Below are 16,506 nucleotides of genomic sequence, written 5' to 3' on the forward strand. Positions count from 1 at the left end.
GGTCATGGCCAGAAATTCAGATCCACCAGGAGAGATTTTTACATTTGCAAGTACTGGGGAGAAACTTCCACAGGTCATTTTTGGGAGTATCTTGGATGGAAAACACGCGCGTGCGCGCGCGCGCACACACACACACACGCCTACACCCCTGAAGTGGCACGGCTCACCTGATTCGGATTATCCTTCTGGTGTTCTGAGGGACCCCAAGGCTGGTTCTACTCATTGAGCACATTATCTGAACACTATACAGAGACTTGATGTACTCTACCGAGTGTTAGAAGACTATATATTATTACTCCAACCCTGTTTAGCCACTTGTCTTCATGGAGGATACTTTTCACCAGGCTATGAAGATGTGCTGTCTGCTTGTAATCTGAGCTTTAATAACTAGGCGATAAGCCATTTATATCCAAATATGATCATCTTCAGCTCTTCTAGCTGAATGCTTTATTCAGGAGTTTCAAAACTTTACACTTCTCTAAACATTTGAGTAATTTTCCTCAGATTCTCTAAACATTCGAGTAATTTTCCATTAAAATGATCTAAATTAACTTCAGTGCCCATTGAGTTTTGCTCAGAGCTTATGAATTACCTCAAAGGCCATGTTAGGTGCCATGAAACTTGGCCGTTCTTACCTCCCTCAGCTGCCATTTTTTCTGTTCTCTTTTGTCCCAGTGATTAATATTCTGACCTGTGTCATCATCCTGTTGATTGTGAAATAACTTTTGAAAGGAGTTAAAACTGGTAGCAGCTCAAAGTGACTTTGGAGAGCTTATTATCCTCATGAAAATATATATAGCTCATTAGAAACAAGCTACATGATGCCTCAGACATGATTAAAGGCCTGTGTTTATGTTCTTCAGCACAGCATTTGATACACAGTCTCCTTACAAACAAGTAAAGAAACAAAAACATTACTGTGCCTATGTGCCAGAGAGAAAAGAAAAGGTTATTATCAGGACAAAAAGCTGTTATCCACATGCAACTGTATTCTTTCCTCTATTTTCTCCTTGGGATCTCTAAGCAACCCCTGGTAAATCCATGATATTACATGTACAGTTTTACTAGGCCTTTTGAACAGTGCAAACATGTCTTATGTCCAGGTTGTATAGCAAAGCCTTGATTTTGAGGCATACAGGTAGCCTGACTTATGTAGATACTACTTATATACCTGGTTCAACCAAAGAACATAATTTTTCTATGTATTCATAGAGGAACTGACATGAATTTTCCTCTGGTTCTTTCAAGTTTCATATTATGACCTAAGAGTAAAGTTTTGAAACTGCTGAATAAAGCATTCACTTGTCCACATCTCTAATTCTCTTTATCCTTATAGGAAGCAAGAATCAACATAAGATGGAGAGTATTCAAGAAGTGGGATCAAGCTACCTTTCCCCCAAAGAGCTTTCCTCTGGACAGACCTTGCAAAAAAGTGCAAGTGAAATAACCAGGTGTCAGGATTCCATGAAAAATGATTCTCAGTTGCAAAAGCAAGGTGATTCCCTCTGCCAGGTTTGGGCAGGAATGCCAATTCAGATTTCTGAAGATGAGAACTACATATTGACTCATAAAGGGGATGGTTCCAATTATATAAAAAATCAAGAGTTTCCATCTTGGAGAGACCAGCATTCTTGGAGGAAATTATATTTGATGGAGTCACAAAATTCTCAGTGTAAATGTCGGCACGTTCCCATTAAAAATAATTTCTTTAAGTGTGACTGCAGCAGTTGGATCACACATCACAACAATCTGGGAGTACACAAAACAGGAAAAAATTATAGCTGCCATGATTGTGGAAAAGACATCATGGATGTATCATTACTTAATCAGGACTTAGTTCAAACAGGACACAAGCCCTACCTGTGTAATAGGTATAGAAAAGCCTTCAGTGACATTTCCAGCTCTGAAGTTCATCGGCAGTTACACTTCGAAGGGATGCCCCATACATGCAGTCAGTATGGAAAGGGCTTCAGTAATGGCTCAGTTCTTCATAGTCATCAAAGTGTTCATAGAGATGATTGTGTGATTGAGAGTTCAGAGCTGCAGTCTCATCAGCAAGTACAAACAGAGGAGAAACGTTACAAATGTGGTGGGTATAGTAAGAACTTGAATCAGTTCTCCTCTCTTAACACTTATGAGCTTATTCACACAGGAGAGATGTCCTTTAGATGCAACATTTGTGAGAAAGCCTTTAGTAATGGTTTAGACCTTAATAGTACGTTAAGGGCCCATTCTGCAGAGGAACACCATGACTATGAGGCGAATGGGAATGTCTTTGATCAGAGGTCATGTCTTCAAGTCCATGAGAAAATACACACTGAAGAGAAACTATACACTGGTATGGAGTATGGGAAGGGCTTCATTTGTTGTTCACATCTTAACATTCAGCATAGAGTTCATGTAGAAGAGAATCTCTGTAATTCTCAGGAGTGTGGTAATGGCTTCAGTCTGGTTTCACATTTTCAGGACCTTCAAATAGACCACAGTAGGGAACAACCATACAAACATTATTCATATAGCAACAGCTTCAGTCGAAATTCATACCTTCAAAGCCATCAGAAAATCCACATTGGACAGAAAACTTACATGGAGTGTGGGAATGGCTTCAATTGGAGTGCAAAACTTAAAGATCATCAGAAAGTCCACGCAGGAGAGAAGCCACACAAATGCAATGCATGTGGTAAAGGCTTCAATCATAGATCAGTTCTTAATGTTCATCAGAGAGTTCACACAGGAGAGAAACCTTATAAATGTGAAGAGTGTGGTAAGGAATTCAGTCGGAGTTCATACCTTCAAGCCCATCATAGAGTCCACACTGGAGAAAAACCATACAAATGTGAGGAGTGTGGGAAGGGATTCAGTCGCAATGCATACCTTCAAGGCCATCAGAGAGTCCACACAGGAGAAAAACCATACAAATGTGAGGCATGTGGGAAGGGCTTCAGTCGTAGTTCACACCTTCAAGGCCATCAGAGAGTCCACACAGGAGAAAAACCATACAAATGTGAGGCGTGTGGGAAAGGCTTCAGCTGGAGCTTTAATCTTCAAATTCATCAGAGGGTTCACACAGGAGAGAAACCCTATAAATGTGGAGAATGTGGTAAGGGCTTCAGTAAGGCCTCAACTCTTCTGGCCCATCAGAGAGTCCATACAGGAGAGAAGCCATACCAATGTGATGAATGTGGTAAGAGCTTCAGTCAGAGGTCATACCTTCAAAGTCATCAGAGTGTCCACACCGGAGAGAGACCATATATATGTGAAGTATGTGGGAAGGGCTTTAGTCAGAGAGCATATCTTCAAGGCCATCAAAGAGTCCACACTAGAGTGAAACCATATCAGTGTGAGATGTGTGGAAAGGGCTTTAGTCAGAGTTTACGCCTTGAAGCGCACCAGAGGGTCCACACAGGAGGGAAACCATACAAATGTGAGGTGTGTGCAAAGGGCTTCAGTGAGAGTTCACGTCTTCAAGCACATCAGAGGGTCCACACAGAAGGGAGACCCTATAAATGTGAACAGTGTGGTAAAGGTTTCAGTGGGTATTCAAGTCTTCAAGCCCATCACAGAGTCCACACTGGGGAGAAACCATACAAATGTGAAGTATGTGGAAAGGGCTTCAGTCAGAGATCAAACCTTCAAGCTCATCAGAGAGTCCACACAGGAGAGAAACCATACAAATGTGAAGCATGTGGTAAGGGTTTCCGTTGGAGCTCAGGTCTTCTAATTCATCAAAGAGTCCATAGTGGTGATACATTTTATAAAATTGAGTTTGGTAAAGATTATCCTTCATCAGAGAATCCACAGGGAAATGAAGTTCTGTAAAATGGTTTTCTGTTTTGTTTTTAAGTCCTCAAATGGAAACTGAAATTTTCCATTTCCTTGAGTTCTTATAGTAGAAAAATTTTTTTCTTTTTAGTGAACAATATAATGTTTCTGCCCGTCCTCAACATTCACAATGGTTAGGAGACCACATAGCAGAGATGCCTAATGAGAGGAGTTCCATGAGGAGTTTGGTCAGAACCTTATCAGTGATTGCACAGGAGCTAGGACTTATAAAAGACAAGAGAATGGTCAGGAATTTAAAAAAAACATAATGAGCATGCCTAAATCCATGTCTGCTAGAATGTAAGCTCCGTGAAAGAAGGGACTTTGTTCATTGCTAAGTCAATGAACAAAACCATGATGTTGTATGTCAGTGTAGGTACTCGGTACTTTTTGTTGAATAGTATAAAGGTAATAATGTTTGAAAATATGTTCATTTCCAAAAAAAGTCATTTAAAATTTATTTGGAAGAGGAATATTACAGCTATTTTAATATAAGTAAAAAAGTATTTTTACTTATATTAAAAGTAAAAATATTTTTAAGTAAATTTTTTTCAAGAAAATAAAGTTTTTTCAAATAAATTTTTTCAAGTAAATAAAACATTTTTTGAAAGGTAGAACATCAACTATATTGCAATTTGAAATAACATGAATTTGGCTGTAACCATGTTGTGATTGGCTTCTATCCTTTGTCTTTTTTTTTTTCCTAAGCAGAGACATGCTGGATTTCTGAATATTTGGTCTCTTTCTATATAATCAACCATTAGGTTAAGCTTGGCTCTGTGCATGTGTGTGTGTGTATGTGTGTGTGTCTCTGCACACACACACAGGCAATTGCTTTGTGACAATACAAAACAGAACTCTGCATTTTATATGATTGAATTTTTACTCCTGTCCTGTGTGTTACTACAGTTTTACTGTAATTTTTGAGAAGTGTCAGAAATGGTTATTAATGACAATTACTGTCTTAATAAATATTGACATTATAATGCTTGGTTTTTTAGTCTCCATATTTCCATCAAAGTCTATTTGATCTGATTGACTTCTAAGTGCTGTAGCTTTTGTACATTCCAAATGTCATTGGGCTCTAGCAAGTTTGAAGGACTTTAATTTTGTCAAGTTCCACATCTGCATGCTTCTCCCTCCCACACAAAAAAAGGAAAAATCTTGAATTTCTATAAAATATTTATCAAAAATATTGATTCATAGGACTGGATTGCCATTTACTTGCTAGTCTCTGTCTTCAAGAACAATGCCCTTTGTTGGTGGGAGGGAGAAATACAAGCTTGTTGGACAAGAGTTGGACAAGATGTATCAAAATGTAAATGTGCCTACTCATCTGGAAATCATAGAATAACAATTTATGATTAAGCAGTTTGTCACAGGGAAAAAGGATGTGTGCAATGATGATAATTTTTAAAGTAGAAATAAATGCCCATAAATAATTGTTTGAATAAATTTTGATATTTTCCTATAAATGGAGCTACAGAAAGTATGGCATAGGATCTAAAATGGCAGGAATGGAACATGCATATTGTTTAATGCTAATATTGTTTAATAATATAACCCAGCTAATTTAGATCTATATCCATATATGTTCAAATATCTGCTTATAGATAATGTGTAAAAGATTATTCACTATGATGTAAACAGTGGTTTTCTCTGATGAGCAAAATTTTGGCTTATTTTTTTTCTGTTTTGTAATTCATTAAAAATTTTTTTTACCATGATCATAAAGTTACCAAAATTTTACCAAAGCAAAATCTGTAAAATAGAATGTACTGTGATACAGATCCCATATACTTAGGAACTCGTGATTGCTGTATTTCATTTTATGTTATATATGACCAAAATTAAAGAACAAAATCCCTGAAGTTAATTTTCAAAATTCTCTAGATTTCTGAGGATCTAGATAAATTAGGTGTCAGCAATTTTGATCTTTCTGGGAAGTTTCTTTAGGTCTCAAAGCCCATGCAGCCGAGGATGTCCTGGTGCAATTCAGTAGTACACATTGATGCATCATAGTTTTTCCTGTCGGTTTTCCCCCTCTAGATGAATGAGGTGACCAAGGCACTGGCTTAGCCTTGGCTTCTAAGGTGCTAGTTGAAGATGCACAGTATGTTCAGAAATCTAGGTCCTTTGCTGCATTTCTTTGCTATCATCATTCTGAAGGAAAGGTCAAAAGAGCTCAAGGTAGTTTTATCAACTAGGATGTTTTTAGTTGTGAGTAACAGAAAAGCTAACTCAAAGTGGCTTAAACCAAAAAGATTTCTTGGTTTACATAAATGAGACTAATACAGGTAGGGCAAGACTTGGGTCTGGGTCAGTCAGGTTTCCTTTAATTCTCTCTTGTGTGAACTCTTGTCTTCAGTTTGCTCACAAGATGGCAGTATCACCTGCTTTTTTGTTCACAGCCAAGGGGAGAGAGCTGTCTAATTTTAGTGTTGGGTCACTCCTGCATAGGATCTCTGACCTCTCTGATCCCCACTCAAGGCTGAAACTAAGCCAAGACAACAAAGGACACCCCTGGTCCCTGAGAACAGGCTCCTAGTGATGAGTAACAGCAGGCCACACTGGGGAAAGGGGTGAATGTAGACCAAGAATACTTATGTGGCACAGGTGCACAAGGATGCCCAAAAGCTGAGGGCAGAGAAGGAATATTGCGAAAAATTCTCTAGCACTCCACTCCGTACCCTAAGCACAAGATAACACTAGAGAAATTTGAAGCCACTGGTTCACTGAAGATAACTATTGCAACAACAAAACCCAAATCCAGCTCAATCCCTAACCAGACTGATTAAACACTTCACCCTAATAACCTCATAGAACAGGTCTGCCCATTTCCAGGCAAAATTTCTATTCACTTCAGACTCTGCTGTTCTATGTACATGTTTTCTGGCATCCAATAAAAAAAATTACAGATAAAAGAGAACAAGCAACCTTCTGCCAAGAGGCATCTGTTCATGCCTGTCTGTCCTTTTCACTAGGGCCTTTAACATGACAGTTACGTAAATTTCCCTGTGAGTTTTAAAATCTGGTTCATCTTGAAGTCTGGTTTTATTGATTACTCTGCCTCTTGGCACTATATTTGGGGCAATGTCTCGTTCCCTTTTGGTGTGGCTCCTTTGTATTTTTATGTCCTTAATATTTACCAGTCACTGGCTGTATGGAATCAGCAGTTTGAATAATATTGGGTATTAGGGATGGGGACTTTAATGGATGGGATCACAGCATTAAGGTTGTGGTAATCTGCTGTGAGGCACTGTTTATTTCTTCAAGTTTAAAAACAGGCCAAATGAGCTGTTAAATGGAGAAGCTGTGGGGATAATTGCTTCTTTGCTAATTAGATTTTATATAATGTTTTAATCATTAAAGGTCCTGTTTTAGTTTACACTGATCCTTATTAACTATGTGGTAGTTTGAAGCTGTTCATACCCCCAGAAAAGATCATGTTCTTTTAATCTATTCCCTTCTGTGGTAGAAGGGACCTTTTGATTAGGTTATTTCAACTGAGATGTGACCTACCTCATTCAAGGTAGGTCTTAATCCTCTTACTGGAGTCCTTTACAAGAGGATAAAGGACACACAGAAAACTGGGCAAAACACCCAGAGGTGCTGAGAGAGGAAGCCACTTAAGCCAGAAGCTGAAAGCAATGAAACCCAGGAGAGAAGGACCAGCAGATGTCGCCATGTGCCTTGCTATCTGACGGAGGAACTCAAGATCACCAGCAGCCTTTCTTCAGAGAAGGTACGGTACATTCTGTTGATGCCTTAATTGGGACATTTTCACAGCCTTAGAACTGTAAATTGCAAGTTAATAAATCCCCATTGTAAAAACCAACCCATTTCTGGTATATTGCATTTTGCTCTATTTTAACTAGGGGAATCCATGGGGCCAAGTTTTTAAAGCCAATTTGTAGGTGCCAAAGACTTAATTTATTTTTAATTTTAATTTTAATTTGTCATTCACTGGATCAGACTGTCTGTGCCCACTGTGGAAAGGCGATGGTTAAGGGAAGGCTTACCTACTTGTCCACTATTTTATATTTAGTATCTGCTAAGATTATAGAGGGTACAAAGTTTAAATGTAGTGGAATCCCCAAGTTGAACTGTAATTTGAGCTCCAATATTAAGTCCATGAAGGTTTGCCAACTGTTGCATTTCAGTTAACTTTGTATTAATTCAGAACCTATATTGTAGAGGTGCAGAAGCTAATCCAGCACTATTTTATCTTTTTGTTTTATAAATTATTTTAGTAAATTTTGGATTTCCAAGGGGTCAAATTGTGTACCTTTGTTTCAATTTAACTTTGTTTCCTTCTCGTGTGCCCAGGTTTCTTTTTATCATTCCTCTCTCTCTCTCTCTCTCTCTGTTTTGGTCACTGGATACATTTGGGAGTACTTTTTACCCTGCTCATATTTATACATTCCTTTCCCCCAGAGAGCCTCGAATTAGTATCCTCATGGTTAGGGACTTCACACCTGGCAATGCTGTACGGTTTAAGGGCCCCAGGCTTAAGTTGGGTATGAATTAACCCCTACTCTGTCTCACCGGATGTGTTTCCCTGTAATCCTGAGGATTAGGCCCTTTGTTACATCAGGAGTTAGCAGCAGAGTGGTGCAGCAGACATCCTCTGCTATGGCTCTGTCCCCTCCTGCTGGCTGGCTCCTCTTTTTTTCTCTTAAGTTTCTAGTTGCATAGCCATGGTTTTCCATTTCTATCTCCATCTGATCACTCATATAGTGTGTACTTTCTGAGTTGTTACAGGGAAAGAGGGATCCAGGGGGCCTGCCTACCTTGTAGGTGGCAGCCCTCTTACTCCAGGAAATGCCAGTCAATCTCTCCAAGATAGGGATCCACATCCAATAAGGTAATTTTGTCTATGGACCCCCGTGGGAGCCATGAAGCCACATGGTCACAAGGTTAGCCCTTTGTTGCACTGGCTATGCAATACCAATGCAGAACAAAGCCCAGGAGTACTGGCTAAGGATTTTGCATGAGGAGAGCAACTGACTACCATATGCTCCTTTCTCTCTTTTTTTCCCTCATTAGTGCTGAGGCCACAGGCTGCCATGCATGTGGACCCCAATACCTTAGGGAGTCAGGAGAGTGTGAGGCAGCAGCAAGGAAAGTATCAGCACAGTAGACATGCAAGGACACCACCCTTGCCTGAACAATCACCACTCTTATGAGGCAATTGGGGAGGCATTCTTAATTCTCAGCGTGGTTACCTGGGAGTCTGTCTTTCTGTAAGTCCTTAGAAGTCAACTCTGGGTCCGTCTGTGGGGAAGAAGGGACACCTTTCCAAACAAGGCTTGGATGATTTTTCCTAAGCCATCAATCTCCAGTCATCAGGATAGACACAGTTCACTGGAATCTTTATCCTCAAGAGCTCTAGCTTGACTCCCAGCAAGTAGGACATTTGACAGGTTAAGATGCTGTATTGTCACCAGGAGCAGAGTGATCCAGCAGGGAGTTGGGGAGGCAGGCTTTGTAGTAACAAGAGGATCGAGCACTCCCTAGTTTCCAGAGGAGAATGTGATTGGTTTGCTTGAATAATTCCTTGGGCTGGCAGGGAACTGAAACCCATTAGGTTGAGGACCAGGTGGAGTGCAGCTGGTTCAACTGATAGGGGAACTAGCTGGGTGGGTAGACTTTCCCACTGTGTGGGAAGCATATCTGAGAAGAGCAGAAGTATACTGTCGTACACTACAGGAATTAGCATAATATTATTTGAAGGTAAAGTATGGAAATGTAAAGCTGTGTATTGTAAACCTAGAGCAACAGCTTAAAAAAATTTTAAGTGGTGTAACTAATAAGCCAGTAGTGGAGATAAATGGGAATCATAAAAAGTACCCGACCCAAAAGCAGACAGATAAAATAGGAAAATAGGAAGCAAATTAGCATGATATTAGGCCAAATCCAATTATATCAATAATTACATTAAATGTTCTAAACACATTACTTAAAACACAGATTGTCAGATTGGATAAAAAAGGAAGACCCAACTATTTGTTACAAGCTGTCTACCAGAAACCCGTTTTAAATATAAAGACATATATCGTAAAAGCTAAGGATGCTGGACAAGCCATACTAATATCAACAAAGAATTCAGAACAAGAAATATTATCAGGGTTAAAAGAGTCAATTCACCAGGAAGATATGCAATCCTAAATATTAATAACTAATGAAAAAATTGAATAACTTGAAGGAAAAACTAATAGAAATACACAGAATTGAAGAACACAATATTACTCTCTTAGTAATTTAAAAAACAAGATGACAGATAATAAGTAAGTATACAGAAGGCATGAACAGCCTTATCATTCAACTTATTTGACATTTTTAGAACACTTCATCCAACAAAGGACGAATACGATTCCTTTGAGGTACGTTTGGAACATTCACCAAGATAGATCATATTCTGGGCCGTAAAATAGACTATACCAAGTTTAAAAGATGTAAAATCTTGCAAAACATGTTTGTTGTCTGACCACAGTGGAATTAAATGAGGTATCTGGAAAATCCCCCAGATATCTGAAAATTGAACAACCCACTTCTAAATAATCCATGTGTCCAAGAGGAAATAAAAAGAAATTAGAAAATAATTTGATTACATGAAAATGGAAACACAGCATATCAAAAATGTGTGGGATGCACCAACAGAAGAACATAGATTTTGATACCATTAAATGATTATAATAGAAATCATGAAAGTTCCCAAATCTGTCATATAATCTTCCACCATTAGAAACCAGAAGAAGAACAATTTAAACCCAAAGTAAACAAAAGTAAAGAAATGATACAAAAAAGAATGGAAATCCATGAAGTTGAAAGTAGGATTTTTAATGGAGAAAATAAATGAAACCAAAAGTTGATGCTTTGAAAAGTTTAATAAAAGGTGGAAATTCTAGACAGACTGATAAAGAAAAAAGGAGCCACAAATTACCATACCAAGAATTAAACAGCTATAGTTCCTTTTAATACCCATAAATAGTAGGAACACCTTTATGCCCATAAATTTGACAGTTTAAACACATGGACAAATTCCTTGAAAAATGCAAATTACCAAAGCTTATGCAAGAAGAAATAGACAACCTGAATAGTCCTATATCTCCTTAAGAAATTACATTTATAAATAAAAGCCTTCCAAGAACATGCCTTTTCTAGCAAATTTTAACCAAATACATAAGGAAGAAATTATTCCAATTCTACACAAAATCTTCAAGAAAATAGAAGAGGAAGGAAGCTTTTCTAGGTCATTTTATGAAGCTAGCATTACCCTGATTCCAATAATGACATTATAACAGAAAATAATTGACTAATATCCTTTATGAATATAGACACAAAAATCCTCTAGAAAATATTTATCAAACTGTACTTGTCAATTTATAAAAGGATAGTACATTATGACCAAGTGGGGTAGATTCTAGGAACACAAGTTGCTTCAACATGCCAAAACCAAACTATTTCACCATCTCAACAGGAGAAGAAATTGATGCAGAAAAAACATTTGACAAAATTGAACATTAATTCAAGGTTTTAAAAAACTGGATATTAAAGGGAACTTCCTAAAGTTGATAAAGGGCATCGACAAAATACCTACCGATAACATCATTTTTTGAGGTGAAAAAAGGCAAGGATTTCTTCTCTCAGCACCTTATTTCAACGTCATACTAGCCAATGCAAAATGGTGAGAAAGAAAAAGGTATACAGATAGGAAAGAAAGATATAAAACTGTCTCTAATTGTGTAAGACAAGGTGCTCTATATAGAAAACCCACAAGAATCAACAAAAAAGGTAGAACTAACAAGTGAATTTAGCAAAGTCAAAAGGTACAAGGTCAATATGCGAAATCAGTATACTAGTCTTTCAGGAAATTGAAATTTATAAAACGTACCATTTTAAGAGTATCAAAGACATAAAGAGTATCAAAGACATACACACACACACACACACACACACACACACACACACACACACACAAGATCTCTATGCTGAAAACTGCAAAAAAACTGATGAAATAATTGAAAAAACACCTAAACGGAGAGCTATCACATGTTCATGGTCTCAAAGACTCAATAGTGTTAAGAAATCCATTTATCCTGAGTTGATCTATAAACGCAATAGAATCACACCCAGTATCCCAGCAGTAGTTTATGAAGAAATTGACAAGCTGTTTCTAAAATCTGTGCAGAAAGCAAAGGAACTAGAATAGCCTAAAAATATTTAAAAAATGAGGAACGTTTGAGGACTCACGCTGATTTGAAGACTTATTATAAAGCTTTTATAATCAACACAGTGTGGTATTTGTGAAAGGATGTGACACATAGAACAATGGAACATTATAGAGAGTCCCTGTGTAGACCCAGATACATGTGGTCAACTAATTTTTGACAAAGCTGCCAATGCGATTCAATGGAGAAAGAATAGTCTCTCAACATATTGTGTGGAGATAATTAAATATCCATATTCAAAAGAATTAATTGCCACATCTACATCACACTATATAAAAATTAACTCACGATGGATCTTAGACTAACCAAAATCCTAAACAATAAAACTTCTAGTAGAAAACGTGGAAGACAGTCTTTTGACACATGATAAGCAAAGATTTCTTAGCATGATCCATATAAGAAAGTTTGAAAAATTGAACCTCATCAAAACTCAAATCCTCCCATACCTCAAACCCCCTTCCATTATTGACTCATAGTATTGCTATAGTATATTTGTTACTATTGATGAAAGAATGTTAAAATACTAACTGTAGTACATAGTTTGCAATTGGTATATTTTTCCCAATTCTCACAATAACATGCTACCTTCACCTCTGTCCATTTCCAAACACTCAAGTTCAACCTAGTTAAACATTCTGCTCATAATAAGAACCCGCTCCCCACTCTTTAGCCTCATTCTATATCCTGATAACATATTTCATTTCTATGAATTTACATTTTATAATTAGTTCATATCAGTGAGACCATACAATATTTGTCCTTTTATGTCTGACTTATTTCACTCAATGTGTGCCCTCAAGGTTTCTTCATCAACCGGTTTTTTTTAAGACAGTTTTGTTCACACACCATACATTCCATCCGAAGTAAACAATCAATGGTTCCCTATATAATCACGTATTTATGCATTCATCATCACCACTACCTATATAAGGATGTCTCCATTTCTTCCACAAAGAAACAGGAAGAATCAAAGAAGGTAGAGAGACAAAAGAAAAAGAAAAAGAAAGAAAAAATGACAGCTAAAAAGCAACAAAAGGAAAGACAGAATTAAAATAAAGCACAATAAAAGAGTCAGACAACATCACCAATGCCAAGAGTCCCATATCCCTCCCTTATATCCCCCTCTTATAGGCATTTAGCTTTGGTATATTGCCTTTGTTACATTAAAGTAGGCATAATACAATGTTTCTGTTAACTATAGTCTCTAGTTTGCATCTATTGTATTTTTTCTTCCCAATACCACCCCATTTTTAATACCTTGCAGGGTTGACATTCATTTGTTCTCCCTCATGTAAAAACATATTTGTACATTTTATCACAATTGTTGAGCCCTCTAGGTTTCACTGAGTTATACAGTCCCAGTCTTTAGTTTCCTTCTTTCCTTCTGGTGTCCCACATGCCCTTAATCTTCCTCTTTCAACCATACTCAAAGTCATCTTTGTTCAGTGTATTTATATTGTTGTGTTACCATCACCCAAAATTGTGTTCCAAACCTCTCATTCCTGTCTTTTCCTATTTGTCTGTAGTGGTCCCTTTAGTATTTCCAGTAGAGCAGGTAACTTATTCACAAACTCTCTCATTTTCTATTTGTCTGAGATTATTTTAAACTCTCCCTCATATTTGAAGGACAGTTCTTGGTTGATTTTTCTCCTTCAGTATCTTAAATATATCACACCACTCCCTTCTTGCCTCTATTGAGAAATACACACATAGTCTTATCAAGCAGCTTTGTATGTGATAGATTGCTTTTCTCTTGCTGCTTTCAGGATTCTCTCTTTGTCTTTGATGTCTGATAATCTGATTAAGTGTCTTGGTGTAGGCCTATTCAGATCTATTATGTTTGGGGTATGCTGTGCTTCTTGGATCTGTAATTTTATGTCTTTCATAAGAGATGGGAAATTTTCATTGATTATTTCTTCTGTTATTGCTTCTGCCCCTTTTTCCTTCTCTTCTCCTTCTGGGACACACATGATACATACATTCATGCATTTCACGTTGTTGTTCAATTCCCTGAGACGTTGCTCATATTTTTCCATTCTTTTCCCTGTTTTTTTTGTGTGTGTAGGATTTCGGGTGTCTTGTTCTCTGCTTCCTGAGTGTTTTCTTCTGCCTCTTGAGATCTGCTGTTGTATGTCTCCATTGTGTCTTTCATCTCTTGTGTTGTGCCTTTCATTTCCATGGATTCTGCCAGTTGTTTTTTCAAACTTTCGATTTCTACCTTATGTTTGCCCAGTGTTTTCTTTATGTCTTTCATCTCTTTTGCCATATCTTCCCTAAACTTGTTGAATTAATCTAGCATTAGTTGTTTCAATTCCTGTATCTCAATTGAAGTGTTTGTTCCTTTGACTGGGCCATATCTTTGTTTTTCTTAGTGTGATTTGTGGTTTTCTGTTGTCTAGGCATCTGATTTCGTTGATTAACCCTATCAGATTTTCCTAGACCAGAACGGGCTCAGGTCTCAGAATGGGGTTATATTGAATGTCAAGTTTCTCTGAGGGTGGTTCTTAGAAGATTGCCAGACTTTCCTGTGAGGCCTGTAGCTGCTGTGCTTTTCCTAACCTGCCCAGCAGATGGCACCTATCAGCCTGTCACTCCCAACTGGTATAAAGAGGTGTGACCCCTTTAATTTTCAAGTAAAGTTGTTTCTGGATTGATTGTGTTCCCCCAGGCCCTGGGGTCTGAGTTTTGAAGGGAAGGAGGGCACTTGGGCTGGGCCTCACCTCCCTCTTCTCAGGGAAGATACACCCCCCAGGGAGTTGTCCTCTGCATTTGAATTACTCCCTTGTCTCTCTGACTCTGCCAGCTCCACCCCTGTCTGGGCCAGAGCACTGCAAACTGAAAATGGCTGAGGCTGTCTGCACTGAGCCACTCAGCTTGAGAGAGAGAAAAAGGGAAAGAGAGCCACCTTTCAGAGCCAGTCCATGACTCCCCCCCAGTTCCACCCATTGGCCAGAGAGAGCATCAGTTCTTCTGGTCTCCCTTTCCTGGGGCACAGGCACTTTCTGGCTATCTAAGGTCAGTCTCTAAAAGTCTCTGTATTTCTTTTCTTTTTTTTAATTAATTTTTTTCTCTCCATCAGCCCCACCTCCTCTCCACTGGGTGTGACCTCAGGGTACTTTGCTGCTTGTCAGGGGTTTGTCTATGTTTGTAGCTTGTATTCAGCAGTCCATATTTGTTAATTAAAACCCTAGTTGGAGCTAGGCTGAGCTATTTTCGCTTGCTCCGGGAATGCTGCTTTCTCCTACAGTGAGGACTTGCAACTCAGCCTGCTGTGGGGGGAGGGGGCTCCCAGCATGGTTCCTCAGCTTTTACTTATAGATTCTATGCTGCGATCTCAGCCATTCCACCCAATCCACACTGGTGTACGATGTGTAGACAGTCATGGTTGTCCCCCAGCAGTTGTTCCAGATTATTTGCTAGTTGTTCCTGGTTATGTATTTGTTGCTCCTGGGGACTAACTAAACTCCACACCTCTCTATGCTGCCGTCTTGCCCCTCTGAAAGGGATCCTTTTATCACATGAGTTAGAATATCTCAAGAGCTCTGCTTAATACCTTGTCATTCAGATGAGTAGAAAAATGGGGACAGAAAGTAAATGAATAATGGAGGGAGATGGAGGGGATGAGATGTTTTGTGTGTTCTTTTTATTTTATTTTGATTTTTATTCATATTTTTATTTATTTTTGGAGCAATGAAAATGATCAAAAATTGTGATGAATTCACAACTGTATGATGATACTGTGAACAGCTGTTTGTACAGTTTGGATATTTGTATGGTATGTGAATATATCACAATAACTTTGCAGAAGAAAAAAATAAGTAAACAGGCAAACAAGCAAAAATTATAGATAGCTGTATCTCAGTTCCTGCCTAAGGAAAGAAAAAACAATAGACTAGCTATGAAATATCTGGCACAAAGACCATTTTTCAGCAAAAACACAAAGCCCCACAGATTAAATTCAAGGTAGTGTGAGTAAACAGAAAAAAGGAATCTGGGATCATTGAGAAAGCTTTATAACACTAAAGTAGAACACAACTGTGGGAGCTCAGAAATAAACATAACCCTGAAATATATTTGCTGCAAGAATATTTTAGAAAAGGGATAAAATTCATTCTCAAAGAAATAAAAAGGGACAGGGCATCTATTAATCAAGAGCAGGCTAGGATAGAATAAAAAAAAAAAATCTTGTCATGGTTCCCATCTCACTCAGACTGAAATCCAAATTCCTATCATATCTCACGTTGGAAATTGAATCATGTACCCCAGAAAAACATGTTCTTAATCTTAATCCATTCATGTTTTGCTTTTACTTAAGGTGTGACCAATGGAATTGGTTTGGATTTTAGTCTGAATTATTGAAGTCTTTATAAGTAGAGAAAAGTTCAGATATAGAGAAAGTCACAAGAAGGAGAAGCTGGAAGTCAGCAGAACCTGAGGGGGAAAGGAAACA

The 16,506-nt window shown here is 38.1% G+C and overlaps 1 protein-coding gene across 1 annotated transcript in view; it reads left to right on the forward strand.

Annotated features, from left to right (window-relative positions):
- The window catches only part of ZNF112 (zinc finger protein 112), a 64,822-nt gene extending 60,525 nt beyond the window's left edge, over positions 1–4,297 (forward strand). Inside the window, exon 5 of the mRNA XM_037819372.1 lies at positions 1,337–4,297. Coding sequence (XP_037675300.1) covers positions 1,337–3,819 — 2,483 coding nt within the window. The 3' untranslated portion in view covers positions 3,820–4,297. The remainder of the gene's footprint in view (positions 1–1,336) is intronic.
- The last annotated feature ends 12,209 nt before the right edge of the window (positions 4,298–16,506 follow it).

This window comes from Choloepus didactylus, chromosome 27 (genome assembly GCF_015220235.1).
Source record: "Choloepus didactylus isolate mChoDid1 chromosome 27, mChoDid1.pri, whole genome shotgun sequence".
In the NCBI taxonomy this organism is placed as follows: domain Eukaryota; kingdom Metazoa; phylum Chordata; class Mammalia; order Pilosa; family Megalonychidae; genus Choloepus; species Choloepus didactylus.